The sequence below is a fragment of the Dipteris shenzhenensis genome, chromosome 11, assembly GCF_047967505.1.
Source record: "Dipteris shenzhenensis isolate YYH24624 ecotype China chromosome 11, Dip_SZ_1.0, whole genome shotgun sequence".
NCBI classification, from domain to species: Eukaryota; Viridiplantae; Streptophyta; class Polypodiopsida; order Gleicheniales; family Dipteridaceae; genus Dipteris; species Dipteris shenzhenensis.
This window is the reverse complement of record NC_141606.1, coordinates 7,398,094-7,419,439: the sequence shown is the minus strand read 5'-3', so window position 1 is coordinate 7,419,439 and position 21,346 is coordinate 7,398,094. Positions and strand designations below refer to the sequence as shown.

General features: G+C 42.7%; 2 protein-coding genes across 2 annotated transcripts; both read left to right on the top strand.

Moving 5' to 3' along the window:
• Positions 1 to 4,172: 4,172 nt before the first annotated feature.
• On the top strand, positions 4,173 to 11,458 carry LOC147896561 (protein RER1A-like). The gene is made up of 4 exons (XM_087381713.1): positions 4,173 to 4,894; positions 10,521 to 10,701; positions 10,819 to 10,902; positions 11,056 to 11,458. Exons 1-3 carry the CDS (start codon positions 4,557 to 4,559, stop codon positions 10,870 to 10,872), a joined length of 573 nt encoding a protein of 190 aa, XP_087237839.1. The 5' UTR covers positions 4,173 to 4,556; the 3' UTR covers positions 10,873 to 10,902; positions 11,056 to 11,458.
• A 6,134-nt stretch (positions 11,459 to 17,592) lies between these two features.
• On the top strand, positions 17,593 to 20,543 carry LOC147896560 (uncharacterized). Its single transcript, XM_087381572.1, has 7 exons — positions 17,593 to 17,925; positions 18,149 to 18,277; positions 18,491 to 18,530; positions 18,677 to 18,752; positions 18,854 to 19,054; positions 19,172 to 19,384; positions 19,546 to 20,543. The coding sequence occupies exons 1-7, from the start codon at positions 17,880 to 17,882 to the stop codon at positions 20,026 to 20,028; spliced, it is 1,188 nt and encodes a 395-aa protein (XP_087237698.1). The 5' UTR covers positions 17,593 to 17,879; the 3' UTR covers positions 20,029 to 20,543.
• Positions 20,544 to 21,346: the final 803 nt, after the last annotated feature.

The following is a 21,346-nucleotide window of genomic DNA, read 5'->3' as shown; positions in this document are numbered from 1 at the left end:
AGTAGCTCTACATTGTAATCGGCAACGCATTCACAAAGTAATGATGTACAGTGGGCAACAATTCACAAAGTGATAAAAGAATGATGCAATGAAACACAAATTGTTTCCATAAGCTCGGAATTAGAGCACAATTATATGAATATATGCAAAAAATATAACATTTGTTGTACAATCGAATTAAAACCCATCTTATATTCCTTATTTTAGGGATTGAGGTGTCACTCAAGCGGCTTGGCCACTTGGCATGCATATGGCTCCTCTCCTCCCTTATCTCTCCTTGCTAGTGTTGCTAGGCAGATCTCTCACGAGTAGACATCGCAGCACGCCTCCATAAGAAAATATAGCATGAAGCATTGTCATTCCAACGATCAAGCGAAAATCTTCTCATTTAACCTATCTCCCATTATCATCAGTAAATTGCTCTTTTTGAGCCCATCAGAATACGTCTCTTCGATATCGCATCGAAAGGGTTTGTTATATCCAAATCTCGCGTTGATTTCTTGCAAAAGCACTCTACTTCAAACCCCCATCGACTTTCCCAAAGGCTTTGTGTCCGTGCGCTTGCTCCCCTCCCATGACACTATGTCTCCTCAAATGTAGGTTGTTGCCGCTATTTCCTCTCTGCTCCTCACTAGGGAGAAGCCTCCACCGCTAGAGGCAATCAACAGTGTCGAGCTTAGTACATACTATAAGGCATGTTTCGCTAGTTTGGGGATGTTGATATGTTTGGCAAGTGCATGGGTGTCGTACACAAATGCTTCTTGATAGCAATGCATGTTTGCGGGAGCTATGGAGCTACGTACGCATGACAATATAACAATGAATATTAGTGTTGGTGAACGAGTCTACCGTTATTTCAGAGAGAGAGAGACAGATAGACAGATAGAGAGAGAGAGACACAGAGAGAGAGAGAGAGAGGATTCTCTTCCTTTTGAATATGTGCCATCTTTTTTCTCGGATCGTTGTCCCGTCTCTACGAACCAAGAGATGAAAGTGATTCAGATGCTAAAAAGGTACCAGAGAGAGAGAGAGAGAGAGAGAGAGAAGATTCTCTTCCTTTTGAATATGTGCCATCTTTTTTCTCGAATCGTTGTCCCGTCTCTACGAACCAAGAGATGAAAGTGATTCAGATGCTAGAAAGGTACCAGAGATGGCCACTAAAGCGTCCAACACAAGAGCCAGATTGGGGAAAAATCATGGTGGGAGAAAGAGGATCGCAGCACAGGTAGAGAAAGAACACAAGCACATGAAAAGGTGCCGATTTTCCTTCTATATTTCTTTGTATGCATCTATCTAAAATGTTTAATTCCATGCTTTCAGTTGCTTTCTGTGCCAAAGTGACATTCTTTTTGGGCATGTTTGAAATAGGTTACTTAGGAACCGAGTGTCTGCTGAGCAAGCAAGAGAGAGGATGAAGGCTTACTTGAGTGATTTGGAGACAAGAATGAAGGAGATAGAGCAAAGAAATGTCGAGTTGGAAGAGAAAGTCTCCACGCTTCAACAAGAGAACTCAATGATGTGCAAGGTATAATCTCCTTCCTTCACATGTCATCATCGATCGGAATTGTCTACTCCACTTCATTTCCTCCTTTTGAAATGTGGTTTAAGACTCTTGAAGTTGTCAAGTTCGGAGGACCGAAATGAGAGATCCTCTTCGTACTTTCAAATCCACATCTGTCTCTTGATCATGTGGCTCTCTCCAGCAATCATTCAGATAAGGCTTGCAATAACGATTGATCTTCTCATGGATTTCCTATGTCTTTTGTTTCTTCTTGCTAGGAGTATAGAAGACTATAATTTTTTGCTACGATCCCTATGCTCTAATCCATCTAACTTGTAACAAGCAAGGAGCATGCCTAAAACATATATTTGAGGCGCTTTGGACTGAAAAAGAGTTGAATTAGAGTCGCAGCAACTTGTGCAGACGATTGAACCAGAATGTGGCATGCAACATAACTTCAAAGCAGTGTTGTCTTCCATGATACCTTGGAGAGTTATGCTTTAGTATGAACAAGGTTGCTGATGAGAGAAGGGTAGAAACCTTAACGAGAGTTCCACATACTTGCAACACACCTGAAAGGCCCTCCTAATGTGAGGATCAAGAAATTTGGATGTCCATGGTGTCTTTGGATGGCTCAAATATTTTTGAAATTGGTGTGCACAAAGCTATATGCTGCTCCTCTTCCATCGTCAAAGGAGAGACATGACTTTTGCAATCGCAAACTTTTGTACCCATTTCTTATTGACAATCTCTTTTGCATAGCATTCCAACAATTCATAGCTTCAATTCCTTGCACATATCAATTCAATTTCTGTAGCCAAGATAGCTCTTTGTTTCTTTTAGCTACTTGGACCGCATCTCTCACCTCCTCCCATCCTCTCACCAACCCTAGGCCCTTCTCTTCCGATTTTATTTTCGCTTACCTTTGGGGGAATTTGGGCCCCTTACATGTTAGTTCTGAGTGAATAGTGGCAACGTGGACCCAACACTGATTTGCTCGTGCGGTCCTCCTCCGTGCTGCATTTGGTGCAAGGTTTACTATCTACGATGGGTTATATTCAAGAAGTTGAAATGCATCACCTTCAGCATTAGAGCCTCTACGAATTGCATGTGTCCAACATTGAATGTCACTAATCTAGGAAGCAGACCCAGAAGAAACACATCACAAAAAAACCAAAATCAAAAGACTGCTTGTCCTAAGAGAAAGTTGTTTGTGTAAAACACTTCCTTTTGTGCAACATAGCCAAATCCTATTTCCTAAGTGAAGCAAATGACTCGGCAATGCAATTCGGTGAGTGGCAAAAAGTGAGCTTGAGTGACTTTCTCCATTGAATCCAAGCACTCTTGCATGGAGTCAATCTGTCCCTTTACGTTTGTTCTCGACAGCCTCAGCTTTGTCAAATCGCGCCCTCTCTATGTAACCTATTGCTAAAAAATGCCAGCCAAATTCTTGAATGTCTCCAAAAGTTCAAGTCTTCCTCCAGAAAGACTTCGAGCCCTTCCTAGGTATTGTTGTGTGTGATTCATCTTTACAAAACTCCTCAGTACATGTGTCTTTTGGAGATGCCAGTGGCGAATTATCTAGGTTAGGATTGTCCTCTTCACTACAAGGCAAACTAAAAACCTTAATGAAAAGGAGCACATGTAGGGCAAACATGCGAAGACAATGTCAAGACGAAGAGACAACCGTTCAAAGAATCAACCATAATGTTGCATGGGGTGATTTGGAGATCAAGACCACATAGATTCACCATCATGATGTAAACTTGGAATGACATGTGTTCAGTTGGTAGACGATGCTAGAGCTTTTCCTCCTCGTCCATCTCGAAGAACATTAAAGCTCTCTATTTGTGCCTCCTCTCGAGATCATAAATCTTGTCTCAAAGGCTAGACAACTTTTCTCACTTATCTTCGCACTGTTGTGCCATGCGCAAAATGTTCCTCTGCATGCACCACTCACTTGTCTTTGGCCAGCAATCCTAAACCCGTATATGGATTCCTTTCTCTTGCAATACAAATTGTTTTTTGCACTCACATAGGACCGTCATCTCCCCCTCCTTCCACTTTGTTTTGTTGATACCCTCACTTGTGTTCTTCTTTTGGCTTGCATTAGACTTACCACTGTTGGGCTTTTGTGCAATTCTTGTTCATGCCCTTTGTTGGAGTAGAGTTGACACAGCTTTCTTGGTGTCCTTTGTTGGCTAGGACAGATACTTGTGTGGAAGGGATGAACTCGAGGAGAAGAGTAGTATCCTGAGAGATGTCTAGGAAGCTTGTTTTGCATCATTGGAGTCCACATTGGGCTGACTTTGCCATGGTGGGAGGTCAAGAGAAATGACTTTGCAATAGTGTGGACTTAAGAGGGATGTCACAGCTAGTAGGCAATATCCATGCATTCATGCATTGCGGCCAAAACTGGCTACCAAGGGGTGCCGGTGAGCGCCTCCTAGATTGCATGGGGTCTTGACTTTGGACATTAAATCTACCCGCTAGGTCGAATTGTTGGATGAGGGCATGTTAAAGATGCAATATGGAAACGCATTTTGGACAAACGTTGATATACTCCCAGCCAATTGAGTGTTGGTCTTTGGATATGTCTTGAAGACAACGAAGATAGCTGTAAAGAAGTGTACCCAATTTAGCTGTTCCAATCGAAATAGAAACAAGTAAAACTTTGTTTTAGCGCCCTCAAAAAGCTCACAATCAGCTACATGTCTCTGCGCAAAGCTGAAAAGCTATGTCAGCAAACATAAGACGAAGGTGAAGTGATTGATGGAGGAGGAGGGGAGGAAGGAAATCCAATGGTAGTGAGTGCGCAGGCGACAAGAACGAAGAAGAAGAAGATGATAATGATGAGCAGGGCTGAAATCAAGGAGGTAAAAGATTGATGTAGTAAATTGGCCAACAGGACAAGAGCAGTGAACAGCTACAGAGGAACGACGAGCTTCATCTTCATCTTCATCTTCTTCATCTTTGCTATAAAGCTTCAATTCCACCTCTTCTTGCTCCATCTCCCTTTTCCCCCTCCCCCTCCCCCTCCTCCCTTTCCTCTTCCATGGACTCCTCCTTCGTCGATGACTCCTCTTCCAATCCCTTCCTCACATGGCGTTCCGACCTCTCCCGCAAGTTTCAGTACTACCTCGACAAATCTACCCCCCATTTCGTCCCCCGTTGGCTCGGCTCCTTCGCTGTCGGTGCCATCTACTGCCTCCGCGTATACTTCCTTCAGGGCTTTTACATCGTCACTTACGGGCTCGGGATCTACCTTTTGAACCTGTTGATAGGTTTCCTGTCCCCGCAAGTCGACCCGGAGAGCGAAGGGCCTTCGCTACCATCTAAAGGCAGCGACGAGTTCAAGCCTTTTGTTCGCAGGCTCCCGGAGTTTAAGTTCTGGTAATTGCAGCGTTCTTCTTGACTTCCCTTCCCTGCTCTGCCGTTAACGAACCGCTGATCTGGCTACGTTGCTCACTTCACCCAAATCTATGGCGATCTGTATGGTTGTGGATCGTGCATGAATCTACAGACATTAAGACAAGAGTAACAGAAAAGCTCATCCGGCCCTGGAGAAAAGGATCTCTTCGCCCTTGTAGATTAGTGCTTCTAAATCAATGATTAGTCAACAGGGCGTTGATGGGCACTGAGTTTGGCAGCTGTAAGCAGAAGACCCCGGTGCTAGTTTTCTGGAACTTGGCACTCACCATGCAGGTTTTTTCCCAGACTTCCGGCTTTTTAAGTTCAGGCGTTCGTCGTCCTCCCTTGATTAGCACAGCCTTTGTTTGCCTGATGCAACACATTCAGCAGTACCACAGAGACCTTTGAATTTCCCCGCTCTGTGCAAAGCAGCCATAGGTGCGTTCAATATCAGGAAATTGCCGTTACGGCCCAACTTCTTAATCTGGGATTCCCAGACGTTCAGCTTGGCCTTCGGGGTCTGAACCCTGAACCCCTTGGGCCTTGAACAGCGTAGCCTTTGTTTTTCTGGTACATATTCTGCAATACCACAGATAGATGCCTTTGTATTTTTCCATCTCTGCAAAGCGGGCATAGATGCCTTAAATATCAGGAAATGTCAGCTTTGTTCTTCTGGTGTGCTGGCCATGGACTGCTGCACTCTGATAATTACAGATTGTATAGTACCGCCAGGTTTTAGACTAAAGCTACTGTTCTTTCTTATGATACCTTGGGCCGTCAAAGACTCTGGGCAAGTCTGACTGCGAAGTTGTAAACAGCTGTGACTCTAGGTTGATCTCAGCTAACAGTTCATATTTATTAACAGCTCTGACACCCCTTCTCTAGTTGATTGCAGCTAACAGTGCATACTTAATAATGATGAGTTGAAGCCTAGTCAGCTGTGGAGAGGAACTGGGAGGATTTTTATGATGGCAGTAGCTGAGGTTTCTAGGCAACATGATTCATCTGCATAACTCTCAGATGTGCAAATGCATTAAGACAATAGCTGATATTGTTTACTTCATTTCGGCACTTGTGTACGAAGCATTTTAAGATCATGGGATGCACTCATAATGCATATGCATGCGTGTGCATGTGCACATATCGCTGCTATGCATGATGGAGTTGGTGGTTTGTAACCTTGTGGATGACTGATGAGACTTGGCCTTGGCTTTCACATGGGGAGTTTGGGTTTGGTCCTCATCTTGATTATATTCCTTTCCCAAAAGGTAGAGATGCTAGTTATGCCTTTATGCCCACCCAATTGAGCTAAATGGAGGGACAGCTACTGTAGTTCTCCATGCTTTTGTTGGGATATCTCAAGGTGTATGCCTCAGGCACGTTTCTATGTGTGAGTGCTAGAGGCATAGTTAGGTGCCCATAAGCACAGTTAGGTGGTGGTAAGCCACATAGGATGATTGAGAGAATCTAGGAGCAGATTGAGGAGATGATTGCGGAGCTCTGAAGTCTTCAGTGATGTCAATGAGCATGTAAGAGGTGCCTACATAAGGACCTCACTCTTCTTCATTCTATATGCAAGTATTCTGAATTTGTGTTCACTCTACTCTTTCCTTTCAGTTTACCAACATGGTATCAGAGCCATATGATTCCCCTTGATTCCATTTCTGCCACATCATCATCTTCTTCTCCATCTTCTTCTTCACCATCTCTTCCCCTTCTTCCCAAATCTTGCTTAAGCCTGTTCTCCTCCGTTTCTCTGCCATTCTCCACGCCCTTCCTGCTGGAGATACACCTCGAAGGGGCGAACCCTTGGCTGCAACGAATTGAAGTTTCATTGCCTCTGCTCGACGACATTGCACGAAAATCAGCGACTCTTCTTCCTGCGTTTTCTCTGAGACTGCTCCATGCTTCTCTAATTCCTTTCAGAGGGAGTTTCTCCATACCTTGAGCTATCCTGTGCTGAAATCTGAGCAGCAATGGCTGCATATTCAAGCTGAAAACAGAGATAAACCAGTCGAAAATGAAGAGGCAAGCTATGGCGCTTTGACGCGGATTTGCGCCTCTTCTCCTCAGTGGACCTTCTGTGGTATATAAGCTTTCTTTTGCCTCAGAAACCCCCTTTTTCTTTGCTCTAGAGAGTGAGATACAAGCCCTTCAAGTTCAGTCCTTTGTTTTTGTCAGTTTTGACAAGTTTTTGAAAGTGATGCTACATAAGATGCTACTTTAGCATTTCTGAGTTTTTGAAGTTTTCAATAGTATCAGTACAACTGTGTGGCTTCAGCTTTGCTTTGAGTTGCTATACCTGGTTTTGATTGGAAAGATTTCATTTAGCCACCTTTGTGAAGCATGTAAGAAAAAGCATCATTGATTGAAATTTGGTCACTAGTCTTTGCTACATTAAATGCTTATATTTTGAAGCCTTTCAGTTGTTATTCCAGCCTTGTAAGAGAGAAGACACTGCCCAATACCTGGGTTAGACCCTCTCATGGCTACTATATTGAATATAGATAAGTTCAATGGAAAGGGCTTCCACACATGGCAGATGAAGGTGAAATTTGCATTGATAAGGGAAAACCTCTAGGGACTTGTCAAACCGACTTCAACTTCTTCTTCTACAGCCTCCAATGCTGGAGAATCCTCAGCTCCGACACGCCCGGCAAGGGATCCCGCTAGAGAGGAGAAAGCATATGGTATCATTGCTCTTGCTTTAGGAGATGATTATATTCATCACATCTCTGACTTAGAGTCTCCTTCAAAAGCTTGGCAGAAGCTTGACATGATTTTTGGTGCTAGCTCTCACATCTCAAAATTATCACTTGAAATTTCTTTCTTTGAATTGAAGATGGTTAGTGGCACTTCTTTGGTTGCCCATGTCAATTACATGCGGAGTCTTATGACTCAACTTGCTTCTATCAACTCTCCTATCACTACAGATGATGCTATGGCAGTGTTGCTTAAGAGTATGCCTGAAGATTATGATCATATTGTTACCACTTTGAAAAATCTTCCTAATCCTAATCTTGAAGGTATTATCTGTGCTCTCCAAGAAGAAGAAAGGCACATGGAGCTCAGGAAAGGCAATGACACAGCTTATGCCATAAAAATCCAGAAGAGCAAGTTTTCACCTTGCAATCATTGTGGGAAGACAAATCACCTCTCAAAGGACTGCTTCAAAATCAATCCATGCAAACACTGTGGCAAAAACAATCATCATGAGAAGTTTTGCAGAGCCAAAAAGGAAGTACAGAAAATGTCAATCTACTTTCAGTTGATGTGCCTCCACAAGATGAGGCATCCTTTGAAGATTATGCTTTTTAAATCATCTCTATGTATCCTCCAGATCTCTCTTTTTATGTTGAGTCAAGGTACTCAGCCTGGATAGTCCTCCAAAATGAATGAAATAAACTATTGTGTTTTGTGTGTTTTGTAAACACCTCTGGTCACCTTATGATGTAGGCCATGTGTATGTGTCTTGCTCCATGGTACCTCTTGCAGACATTGTGTGCATGTACATGTAGGGGAGATAACCATTGGAAGGTCTTTTGTATCCCTTTTGTTTACCTTACACCCATGGGAACCCTTGCTAGCTTGAGATCCTAGCCATTGATAGATCCATGACCACCATGAGATGGCATGAGACACCTTGTGCTAGCTGTATCCTTGACATAGCCTGAGGCATTCCCTTGAGGGGGGGGTTTATTGGGATATCTCAAGGTGTATGCCTCAAGCACACCGCCTCAAGCACACCTTGGTTTCTATGTGTGAGTGCTAGAGGCACAGTTAGGTGGTGGTAAGCCACATAGGATGATTGAGAGAATCTAGGAGCAGATTGAGGAGATGATTGTGGAGCTCTGAAGTCATCAGTGATGTCAGTGAGCATGTAAGAGGTGCCTACATAAGGACCTCACTCTTCTTCATTCTATATGCAAGTATTCTGAATTTGTGTTCACTCTACTCTTTCCTTTCAATTTACCAACAGCTTTGCCTGCCTATGTGGGAATGCATATGGATGTGTGTTGCACCTTTACCTCTCAAAAGTTTTTATTTACTGTCAGTTCTTTGGACAAGGTTAATTTTACTTGACATTGGATGAGATCTAATGCAGTAGAGCAATGGCTGCGAGGCAACAAACTTTCAGAGTGCCACGTGAGTGCACGAGGGTCAAGATGATACCAGCGTCTAAACCACCCACCCATTCCTGCTTTTCGAAGTTAATGGACTCCTCAGTTTGGTAGCCACGAACCTGTGAAACGTCTGATGAGTATATGCTTCCAAACTCTTTAAAAATTTTCATTGGGTCTTACAAATGAATGCTTGTAAAGTGATTTGGCTGACAACTTGGTTCAGCTGAATAGAATTCATTCTTGTATAGAGATGGTAGGCCCTTCACAAAGTAGAAATTTATATGGTGAGGTTACACACTCAAGAACTGCGTGTCACTAGTATTGGAAGTCTAGGGTGAATGCCCCACCTGTGACATAGTTACCAGGGAACGGGAACGTTCCGGAAATTCGGGTGTCGGAACGGGAACATTCCGGGAAGGGGGAAAGGGGGAACTGGAACGCCACATCATCATATGACATAAAATTATGTTAGAAAATGAAAGAAAATTACATTTTACAGCTTTAAACTTTCTATATAAGCTCTAAAATACTCATCCAAAGAGCCTCTTTTTTTTTTTGACATTCTGGGCTGTTCTGGTTCCGGCCTGCTTCCTGGAACACCGTTCCCTGGTAACTATGACCTGTGAGCCCACAAATGAGGGGAGCGAGGGGGCTCGACACCTACAGGATGCTGGATGTAGACTGTGCCACGTGCATGTGAGAGACTGCCATGTGGGCAGTGATCAAACATCTTTCTTGGGCAGCTACATGGGTCACCAAATCCACCAGAGTTGGTTGTCCCACTGTCCTCCTCCAGACTGTGAATACGCCTATCTTTAGGGCTGAAAGATGCCCAGCAATGGGCTAGATTTTCATTTTTGCCTTACATATGGGCCGTGAAATCCATTAGAGTCTGTTGTCCCACAGTCGGCCTGGAGGGCTGTGAATACACCTATATTTAGGGCTGGCTAAGATGCCCAGCCATGGGCCCATTGAATGCAAAAGGGCTCATACAGGGCCAGCAGAAGGTCCTGGAATGGGCCTGACAGGTCAGCAGCTGACTGGAGTATGGCGGTTGCAGGTCGACAAATGGGTTGGCAGTGCAAAATTGGGCAGCAGCTGTAGTCTTAATACACAGACTGGGTGCCTGACTGAGTCGGCCAGATGTAGGTCTGATCGGGCAGATAGAGGACTTTCTAGCCCGGTAAAAGCCCCCATTGTGGGGGCAATCTTTAGTAGTGCAGGAGCAGCCCTTGGGCCAGTATTGGGCTTCACAGTGTGCATACCTCCAGTATTGGGCTCCACAGTGTGCATAAAGGACATTATCCTAACTACGTGCTATGGTTTGCTACAGTCAAGTGTAGGTGTGTTTTCCAACAACTGGATACATGGTTGAAGGGATTAGCTCGTTGTGATAAAGAACAGTGTGTGTATTGTATATGTGCTGCTATCTTTGCCTTTTCACATCTGAAATGTAGAATTTAACGTTCGTATTTGTATTACAGGTACGCTTTGACAAAAGCTTTCTGTGTGGCTTTTGTGATGACCTTCTTTTCAATATTCGATGTGCCTGTTTTCTGGCCTATTTTACTCCTGTACTGGATAGTGCTCTTTGTGCTTACCATGAAGAGGCAAATACGACACATGATCAAGTACAAATATGTGCCTTTCACTGTTGGGAAGCAGGTGAATAATCTTCAAAATGTTTCTTGCTAACAATGTCACAATCTGGACTACGTTTCTCAAGAAAGTTTCCCAAGTGGTTTTGGTTCGAGAATTAATTTGATGTTTGGGTCTTGTCAGCGCTACTCAGGGAAGAAGCCATCATCTGACAAGGCAAGCTCTTCTAGAGATTAAGTGCTGCTGGAAGATTGATGGTGAACAAGGGTGATGATCTTCTTTCTTTTAATTGTCAAACTTGTGTGCCATGCGATATTACCAGTAGAAGTTGAGAGAGACCCTCTTTTTCTCTTCTGCCTCTGCTATAGATTTGGATCCTGTACTTGGATAAGAAACTTGATGCATTCTAATTCTGTGTAGGGTGCAAGGGATGTTCAGGAGAGCACTTGATCCTTGCAAGGTCCACATTCTTCCTGACAGAGGCATCATCTCGAGAATTTCTTTGTTGCATGGCCCCAAGTTTTTGGTCACAGTAACCTCCTTGTCATATGTGGATCGAATGGAAGGCTTCCTGGCATTCTAGGGCTGCAACATGGCATTTTGTTGAGCCCTATCAGTCTCCTTCCATATTTTAAAAGGTTTATGGATTAAGGACTTGATTTTTCCTTCATTGAAGGGATAAAGAGGCTTGTCCACACTGATGATTGGAGGAAATTTAAGATTAAATATATGACACTGTTTTTGATTGCCACTTTCTCTCTGAGGACCACTGGGAATGTTATTATGACAGTCTACGATTGGTAAATTGGTCACCATTGTTTAAGCAGTGAAGTTTGCCTATATATATTTTCACCTTATGCTAATGAAAGCAGTAGTCCACTCTCTCTCTCTCTCTCTCTTTCTCTCGCCCCCCCCCCCCCCCCCCCCACCCCAAAAAAACCTTGATGCCACCTTACAGCAGTAGTCCTGCGTGTGCGTGTGTTTATTTAAGGAACTAGGATTAACCTATGGTTTGTGAAACATTGGTGTATTCTTAGTTGATGAGCAAGATCGCAATTGACATCCTCCAAAACTAGATACATAGGCTCTATTGTGCGAGATTAGGAGGGGCTCTATTACTTATATATTCTCATGTCCCCCTTGGATGGGGGCCCTTATTTGCAACAAACACAGTACATCCACAAAATCAACATTATCACCACAAACCCCTAGAAGCACCCATGGTACAAGCTGACAAGCTGCAATAGAGCCTGTAACATCACCTTTAAGAACAACTAAAACTACACCACCAATAGTAGAAGCAAAAGACTCAAGGGTTTTGAGTGTTCCTAGTTGTAGAGGAAGTGCGCTAGTAATAAAATTCGTGAAAAAGTTTATGTATAAAAGATGTTGAAAGCTGGCAAAACCGCTTCACATTGTGAATTTGAGTTTCGAGTCAATGAGATAGATATACACATCTCTTCCACATGTGATCCCGTTCCAAGTACAATAGTTTTCTCTGGTATTGGCATCCACGAAGTGAGAACCCCGCAAGGATCGCCCTCCACGACATTATATCGAAAGTCAGAGAGTATATCCACATCCGCAAAGTGTTGAATGGAATGGGCGTATAGCCGAATGGGGCATAAGGCCATTAATCAGGTTAATTATTCACAACCAAGATAGAGTAATCTTTAGATGCTTGTTTGGGAGAGATTAAAATGAAATTTTTTAGACTTCACAAGCACTTGTAGCTTGAATGAAGAGATTTTTGACTACTTATTGATTAGCCTTCTCCTTTATTGCTAGCCTTTGTCATGGTTGAGTCTGCCCTTCACCTCTGGAGTGTGGACAGAAACTCAATGCGAAGACTTTGTATAAAAGGATGCTCAAGTATGTGTGGGTGTGTAGATTATTTTAGTCCTTGATATGCATGATGGACTTTATGGTTTTCAATTTGATGAGTGACTATCGTGAGATTGAAATTGCACTATGTGTTTTTAGAGGATGAGTTTGGAATGTTCCTAGATTCATCTAGGTATATGAGCTCCAACAATATGAAGAAACAAGGTCGATGGTGGTTGCAGGTAATTTCTTGGTTTTGAAGGGAGTGACATTTTTGGACGTAAGAGTGTGTAGATAAATCCTTGAGTGGTACATTTGATGCAAAGGGTACGATATGATCGTTGATGCTTTTGGCTTAGCAACTAGAAGATTCATTAGGCTTCTCGAATAGTTCTCCAAAAAGAAAAGGTTAGTAGACCAGTCTCTCGCATCACTTTAACTTCCAAAGTTTTCCTCAGAGCCACCTTCATGAATTTATTTGGCTTGTAGTTGACCTCTTACTTATTCAATTCCAAAGTGATGTGACTACATAAGGTCCTAGACTATGTAAACACCGTGTGCGACCTGTGAGCAGTGCCACATATGGATTTCTTCGAGCAACTCTCTTAGCTTTGGGCATGCGAGAATCTCAAATTGTTGTTGTCGCAAGCAAGAGGTGGCTACAGCATAACTAATAAATACAACCAAGAAGGAGGCAGCGAGAAAAGGAAAGCTACAAGGTGCAGAAGAAGCTCAGTTCCCCAAACGAGCTTGAAAGACATCGTGGAGAAGTATCCCGCAAGCACAACTTGGTTCAAAGCTTTCAAGCTGTGAAACAACACCCCAGGTGACAATTCGAGCTATAGGGGAGATTGTGTCTATGCACACGAGCAATGGCTGCACAATGGCAGCTGATGGTAGCACAGAACCTACACCCCTAGCTCTAGACTCCAAACTTGAGGGTTAGGACTACGTTGAGCTTGTTCAACACACTCAAAAACTAGTACGAAATGGGATACAGTCCATACTACCATGTCTGTTCATCCTTGATCGGACAGGCCACACAGAGAGACGAACCAACAGAGCATTCGGATCACTAAGAGACTATTGGTGATTGTCATTTGGAACTAACCGACGAGCCAAAAAGCAAAGTAATGGTGCAAATAGCCTCAAGATGTGACATGTTAACCACTCACTTCAACCTGGTTTGATGCAACAAGTGAACAAGGTTGGTGAGGATGAAAAGCTACTTTTTATGACATTTACTCATATTTAAGGGCCATGCGCTCGGCACCTGTGCCTCTTGTTTGTAACATGTTGGTCATTATGTACGTTTGGTAATCAAAATCTTGTTGATGAGAACTTTGAAAGGGATTGTTTCCTTGTTGATGGAAGATATTAAGCACTGGTGAAAAAGTAAAATTTTCCAATAAAAGCTGAAGGTCTACTATCATTAGTTGTTTGTCTTTGAAGGTTCCAGGACTCACCAATCATAAAGCTACTTCATGTCAAATCGTCCTTTTGTAGCCTTGTAAGGAGGTTTGAGGACAATAGCCAAAAAGGTCATTTGGGGTTGAGTTTCAATGAGCTGGATGGCAGAATTCCTTCTATGTTCAATGATCTTCCTTCCCTTGAATTGATCGTTCTTAGCGGCAATACCATTTTTGGAGCAGTCCCAAATGGTCTTTGCCATGACAAAATGCTGCAAGTTCTAGAAATGAGCTACAGCCAACTTGCTGGTGCACCCTTCAGCCATGGCTGACTTAACAACATCAAGTACCCACCTTCATGCTCCATCTTCACCATGATGAAGGTAACAGTGAAGTAAGCTCCAATGGTTTTGATGCAAACGTCTTTCACCATCTTTGGCATACAATCTCTGACCTTCTATTCATATCTTGAATGGAAAAGGCTTTAGGTTCTTCAGCTTGAGCCTTTACCAAGCTTCATTGGATACGATGTTCAAACTTGATTCAATCTGCATCTTTGTGATTCTGAAGCTTGACATTGATCATAGGCACCTCTTTGTCCTAGATTGCATTTTTGGTTAGCCGGCTTATTGATGCAAGTGTAGTGGCCTCGGGTCGTTGGTCCAAGACTGGACTCTATAAGAACTTTGTTCAGTGGGGTGCAAGCTCCATCAGTTGGCTGATGGTGATCGTGGCCTTAAGTTCTTCAAACTTGTCCAATGCCAAATCAATCTTTGTCTACTCTATTAGGTGGTTATCTTCTTTTCCTTCTCCCAATGGTTTAATATCCTCTATTGGCCTTTCATCCTTTGATCGCTCCTTTTCTTGTCAACCCAAAGCTACGTCCACTTTGACAATTGGTTCTTTCTACTTCAGCTTGCCCATGTTTTCTTTTTGTTCCCTCCATCTGAACTAGTGCTATCTTGATTTCAATGCTTTAGTAATGGCTAGATGACCACTTTGGCATCCACTTGATGATACTGTGCCAGCTTGGGATGCATGATCATTATTGTTGCTTGCTCTTTGTAACATCTCCATTGTCTTCTTCCATAGCCCATATTTTCTTTTGCAGTGCTCTTCCTTTCCACGAAAGTAGCATGCTACACTTTTGTCGTTATTCCACATTGATAGGTCCTCTTCGGCTCTTGTGCCACTTGATTGCATTTGGGAGCTCATCTACTTTTGTTGTGCTAGCAGTCTTTTGTGTTGTGACTTGGATGATTCCTGCAAAATCATCTCAATCAACACTCGTTTGTTGTGAGGCCATTCGTTTTGTATTTGTGGCACCAAACCTCTCTTTTTTTGGGTTGCCTCAGATGCCCATTTCTTTGAGTAGCTTCTTGAACTCGTCCTTCGTGGCCACCTTATTGTCTTCTTCTTTGTCATCACTCTTTGCTTCTTAGAGACGCGTGACTTCTTCCTTCTTCACGGTTTTATGGTCCTCTTTTCTAATGAAATTTCTCTGTTGAGCAATTCGTCATACATCCTCATTGGGTACATGATCTCCATGTTGCACATATCAAGTCCTAGTAGATGAAGGCCACTGCTTAACTAGGATCCCAATGATGTTTGGTCCTGACATTGTTGAGTTGATTTATGGGCTCTCCCATCCTTGCAACAAAAGCATACACATCTTCGCATTTTCATTGTTGGAGATTGTTGAGTTTCAACAACGCATATTCCTTGCTAAATTCATGCTAGAACTTTTTTAATAACACAGCCTTCAATTTATCCCACTTCGTATTGCCCATTCAAGGTATTGCTTTGTTTGTTAATGTGGTGGGAAAGTACAGCAAGTACTCTTCCTCGCAATGGATTTATAGGATCCTCATTGTCCTCAGAATTCTGAACATAGAATTGAGGATTCTCTCCCTTGGTCGTGTTGAAGATTTGGAACTTCACTCATATTCTTACTCCTCATTCTTGGTTTGGGCTACTTGATCGAGTGACATAGTTCTTGTCGCCTTTGTCTCATCACCTTTTTCGTTAGCTTGTCTTTCTTCCCTTCGCTTGTTTCTTCAGTCTTCTCTTCGATCTTCTCTTCAATCTTCTCTTCAATCTTCTCTTCAGTCTTCTCTCGTTCTTGTCTTCTATCATCCCTCCAATCCTCTCTTCACTTCTGTCTTTCGTCGTCATCAACTCTTTCCATTTTGTCTTGTTCTGCTTGCTTCCTTGCAAGAGTGATGAGGATTTGCTTTCTTGTCCTTGCCAAAACTCGTCCGAATTCACTAGGGTTCCTTGACTCTCTTGGTCACTCCCTTTAGCTTCTCAGCTTTCGATGTCAATGAGGGTGAACTATTTGGCTTGCCGACATTCCTCTATCAAGGATTCATAATGATGATTGCTAGCCTTCTTCCTGTCGAGTCGTCAATTCTTGCAAACTGTTGCTCTCTTTGTTGCGAGTATTACGTCTATCTTCTTACTTTTTCGTTCAGAGGCGTAATCATCCACTGCACTTGGATCAGTCGCACTCTACCGGTTTCTCTAGTGCACACGATTTACTCTCCCCAACAAGACAAATGGTAATGTTGAATTGAGTGGGTGCATGCTGTGGTTCGCCCTATCATCCTGAAGCCCTTTCATGCATCTGTGTGGCGGGGTAATTGCCGTTTCTAGATAATCGATGAGTGGAAGAACAAGTGTAGTGAAAGCAAGGTGTGCTGCATAATGGAAAGAGCGGCTTGCATAAGAGAATCGCAAAATGAATGCAAGAGAGAGATATTGGATTTAGGTTGCATCTAGAGCTTGCAAATACATGCTTCACAAGAAATTTTTTAAAATAAAATCATAAGTTTAGTAAATAATTGAATGTGAATAAAATGTCAATGAGTCACTACTAAGTCCACTTAGATGTATAAAGCATATGTCAACCTTTATAACCTGGTTCTCTCTTTTGCTAACAAGAGTACACAAGTGGGCGTGGGCATTACCTCTTGGGAAGCACCCATAACTTACGTATATAAAGCACCTCATAGTCTTATTTAGAGCTTATAGTTAAATTAGCTTGACAAAAAACTTATTTTAAAAGATCAAATTTACAAAAGGAGAATCCAACAATCCACTATAGCACACCCGCTAAGGCCTAAGCACCCATACGTGGGTCGTAGGGGTGTGGGTTCATGTGTCTACCACACATCATTGGTGCGTTGACGATGGGATTTGAACCCCTGCTAGCCAATATAAAGCCTACACCTTCACCCACAGAGCCACATCTGGTTGCTTATTATGACAACGTTTTTTTTTACATTTATTTGTTGTCCCGCATGGTGTATAGTTAACTGCCTTCTCTCATGTGGGTGGGCCCCTAAGGAGGCAGTGCCCTTAAACAATATATGTGAAGTAATGGGCCAAATGCCGTTCTAAAGTCAAAAGGGACGTCCGTCGTCCGTTTGTAGATTCACAAGAGGTGGACGAAGTTGTATTATATTATAAATGCCACACTTTGATTTCAACAAGTAGGAGCAGGTCCAATTTGAACTTTATCCGTGGGTTGGAGTTGACACGATCTTGGGCGGCATATTGAGGCCGCCCAACTTTCCTTTCTCACCTGGGCGTGAATCACTTGCTAGCGGTAGACAGCAGGCCGTGCCGAGGCGTGAAACCGCGCCAAGCAAGCAGGAGCGTTTACGGAATTGAAACCTAAAGTAGTTAACAAGACTCATGCTGAGGGGGTGATTGAATCCTTGTTGTGATATCATGGTCCAGCTCTGGTTTTTATACCCCTTTTTGAGGCTCTGTCTTTTCTGCAGTGTGCCCTAAGAGGGACGTGGATGCGTAGCAAATGGTGTTTTTGCTTGTTGTTGATGCCCAAGGCAATGCTGCAGGACACGCGGAGCAAGGTTGAAATGGATTAGGTTTGTTACCTGTGGAATTTTTCTCCTCATGGCCTAAGTTCCAGGCTTACATAACTCAACAATCTCCTCTTCTTCACTCCTTTATTGCCGTCCTGTCGACCTTCGTTATCCAATTCCAATGGTGGAGGCACAGCGGGCTCTGCTTGATGAGCTTATGGGCTCAGGTTCTCCCTCACGCAGATTAACTTTTTTTTGTACCTCGTTGCAATAGGAAATCCGGCAAGAACTTCGCCAGTCATAATCATGATGCGTTTCTCGCCCTTAGAGTATTTCGCGCTGCACAGGCTTTCTAGCGAAGGACTCTCTACGTAACACCGTGTGGTAGACTCTTGTTGTTTGCATTTAAAAGCGTTCTTAGTGCGTCTTTTAATTCCTGCTTTGGCGTAGCCCGTAATCTTACGGCCGAGGAGAGGAAAGGCTTCAAAGAAGTTCGATGGGATGACAGAGAAGTTTGTGGTTTCTACCTTGTACGGTTTTGTCCACACGATCTCTTTGTCAACACGAAAAGCGATCTGGGTAGGTTCTTGCACCGGCAAATGTTAACAAGTTTTGGTGTGCCTGAAGTTTCACGAGTCGCAATTTACCCTTTGAAAAGGCCAAAGCTTTCTGTTCCCGTCTTTAATTGCAAATTTTGTAAGGCAAGAAGTTCGTTTTGCTGTTGAGAATCATTTGATTTAACTGTTAATGGTCATGCGTCTGTGTTTGTGTTTGTGTTTGTGCTTGTGTCAGGACCTTGCCCTAGAATGCATGATCAAAAATTGAAGGAAAGGTAATCGTATTCCATCATGGTACACATTACACATCCTTGTTGATTGTGATGGCGGAAAGTGTACTACTCAAATTCGTAGTATATTAATTGAATTATTGTGTGTGCACAAAAGTAACGTGTATGATCCTACCAATTTCTGTGTGCAGCTTTGAGAAATCGTCTAGGCATGATCTATATGTTCCCCGGTTTGAAGCAGAGCTCTCTTACTTTTGTGAGAAGTTGGTAAGTTACACTACATGCGTTTCTGTATTATGTTTATCTGGAGAAGAGATTTCACGGTATTTCTGACTTTGTGGTGGCATTTTCCACCTTTCTCTTTCAAGATACAAGATTTAGATCGAAAAGTGAAGCGTGGACGTGAACGTATCGCTCAAGATGTGGATATCTCTTCCCTTGTTCAAGTCCCCACTGAGAAAGCAGACCAGCTTGGTACACTTGAAGAGAAAATAAAGAAGTTGCTTGAACAATGTGAGAGCCTGGGGGAGGAAGGAAAGGTGGATGAAGCACAAGCTTTGATGAAGAAGGTACGAGTATCAGATAATGCAAATAGTTGTCTAGAAAATATGAATTACAATTTTGCAGAATCCACGGTCTTAAGAATGTTTTAATTTCTGTTGTGATGGATTCTGTTATGTGTGAAGGTGGACAACCTCAACATTGAGAAGGCTGCATTGATGCAGCTCATATCAAGTGAGCGAGGGCTTGCATTATCTCAAGAAAAGAAAATGGCCCTGTGTGAGATCTGTGGTTCATTCTTGGTGGCAAATGATGTTGCTGAAAGAACCCAATCCCATGTAACAGGCAAGCAGCATGTTGGCTATGGTTTGGTTCGTGATTATCTTGCTGAATACAAGGTATTTAACATTCGTAGATGGCTGCATTGGTGGAGTTAAACATAAATTAATTGTCTGCACGTTTTGCAGTTGAATAAAAAATCAGCTACAATTTTTTTGGAAATCTATATTTAAATGGTCTATACTCAAATTGCTTGGGAATCTTGTGTTGTTTTTTGAAGGCTAAAAGAGAGAAGGCAAAGGAAGAGGAGAGACAGATAAAGGAAAAGGAAATGGATGAGAGGGGTAAATTGGAGAAAGAAACTGAAAGGACAAAGGATAATGGCAGAGTTGAAGAAATAGATGATGATCTGGGTGAGAAGGACTGCGGCAATAGACAAGAAAGGAGAAGAGATCATCGAACTCATGGACGTGCTGAAGAAAGAGTCGATGATCCAGGGGATGAGGACTGTGACAATAGACAAGAAAGGAGAAGAGATCATCGCAATTATGGCAGGGACAGAGAAAGGGACAGATACAGAGATTATGACAGAGGAAGAAATAGGAGAGAGAGAACCTGGGATCGGAGTTATATGGAGAGGGACCATTTCAGGGCACGTGATCGTGATTCTTATCGAGCTCGATCTCGTTCACCATTAAAGCCAAGGTCCCGATCTCCCATTCGCCACCGCAACAGGCGGCAATCAGGATCTCCTGTCCGTTAATGGGATGTGATTTTCCCAATGGCTTCATCAGTTCCATCATCTAGATTGGCATTGTTATGAAGCTCATTGTGATTGCCTTCCCTGAGATGCTTACACAAGGAAGCTGATGAGTGGCTGCCAGTCGGCAAGCTTATTTTTTCTGGACATTGGCTTTCATGCAGAAATAAGCTATTGTTTTGGGGGGGTGTGATCATGTAACACCTTGGATCAAGGCACACATTTCTTCTTTTGGGATAAGTTTTATTCCCCTGGTATCGCTTTGTGACAAGTCATGCGCATCAAAGGAGCTCGTTTAAGGTAGATGTTAAGTTATTGAAGTCCGGCAGCAATGAGAGCTGGAACTGTCTTTTGGGAGGTACGCTGTTGCAAATGTATTCTCCATGTAGTTTCCTCAGGGGGCCATAATATGGACACTGAGCAAGTTTGCTTTGCAGTATATTTTGCAGAGCTTGTGCTTCAATGCTTATATGTACAAACTATATGGTGGCTTTTTATCTTGAAAATTTTAAAGCTGTATTCGTCTGCATATCTGATTACTCTGTTTACGTCAGCATCTTACTTTTTCTTTTCTCAATGTTTTTCTTTGTTGAGCAGTCCGACCTCAAGTTATTGCCTGGATCTGCTGCCAAAAACAAAAGGGTCTTATGTCAATATTACAATATAATTTGTTTGGTAAGCTTACAATGATTTTTATAACCTCTGCATTGCATTGAAAGGCATTTTTGAACTTTTTGGGAGTCTGCTATTAATATTCTTGATTGTCTCTAGCTACATATTTTTAATTCTAGCACGAGTTTGACAAGCTACAGCAATATGGGCCCTCGTCTTCCTCTAAGGCTAGAGTAGAGGACCTTCACACGTAGGTGTCATTGTAGTGCTTAGCAAGTGGGAAATAGCAGTTTGGCTGAATGGTGCCATTGTCTTCCAAACTACCTGTAAAATTTTAGTATTTTATCAGTGGGTTTTCCTGGAATTCCCAGTCAGGAATACTTTGACAGTAGCCTTCATTGAAACATGTTATGCCATTGTGGGGTAAGTTTGTTTTAATATGAGCCCACAAAAGTGAGTTTAAAGTGTCGGATATTTTTCATTTCTGAAGGAAGCCCCATGCTTTCCTGTTGCTTATTACTTTTGTAGGGGGCTTGGATATACGACTCTTTGAAATGTGGCTTGTTCAAGATGTGTGTGCGCCTGCGTGGGTGTAGCAGGAAGGCAATCTATATTCAAGCATTTTCTTTTGGCAGGTATTTAGTTGCTGCTGTATTATTGGTAAGCTTTAGCTTCAAAGAACCACTTGGCAAGTTCCTTACCCCTGTAG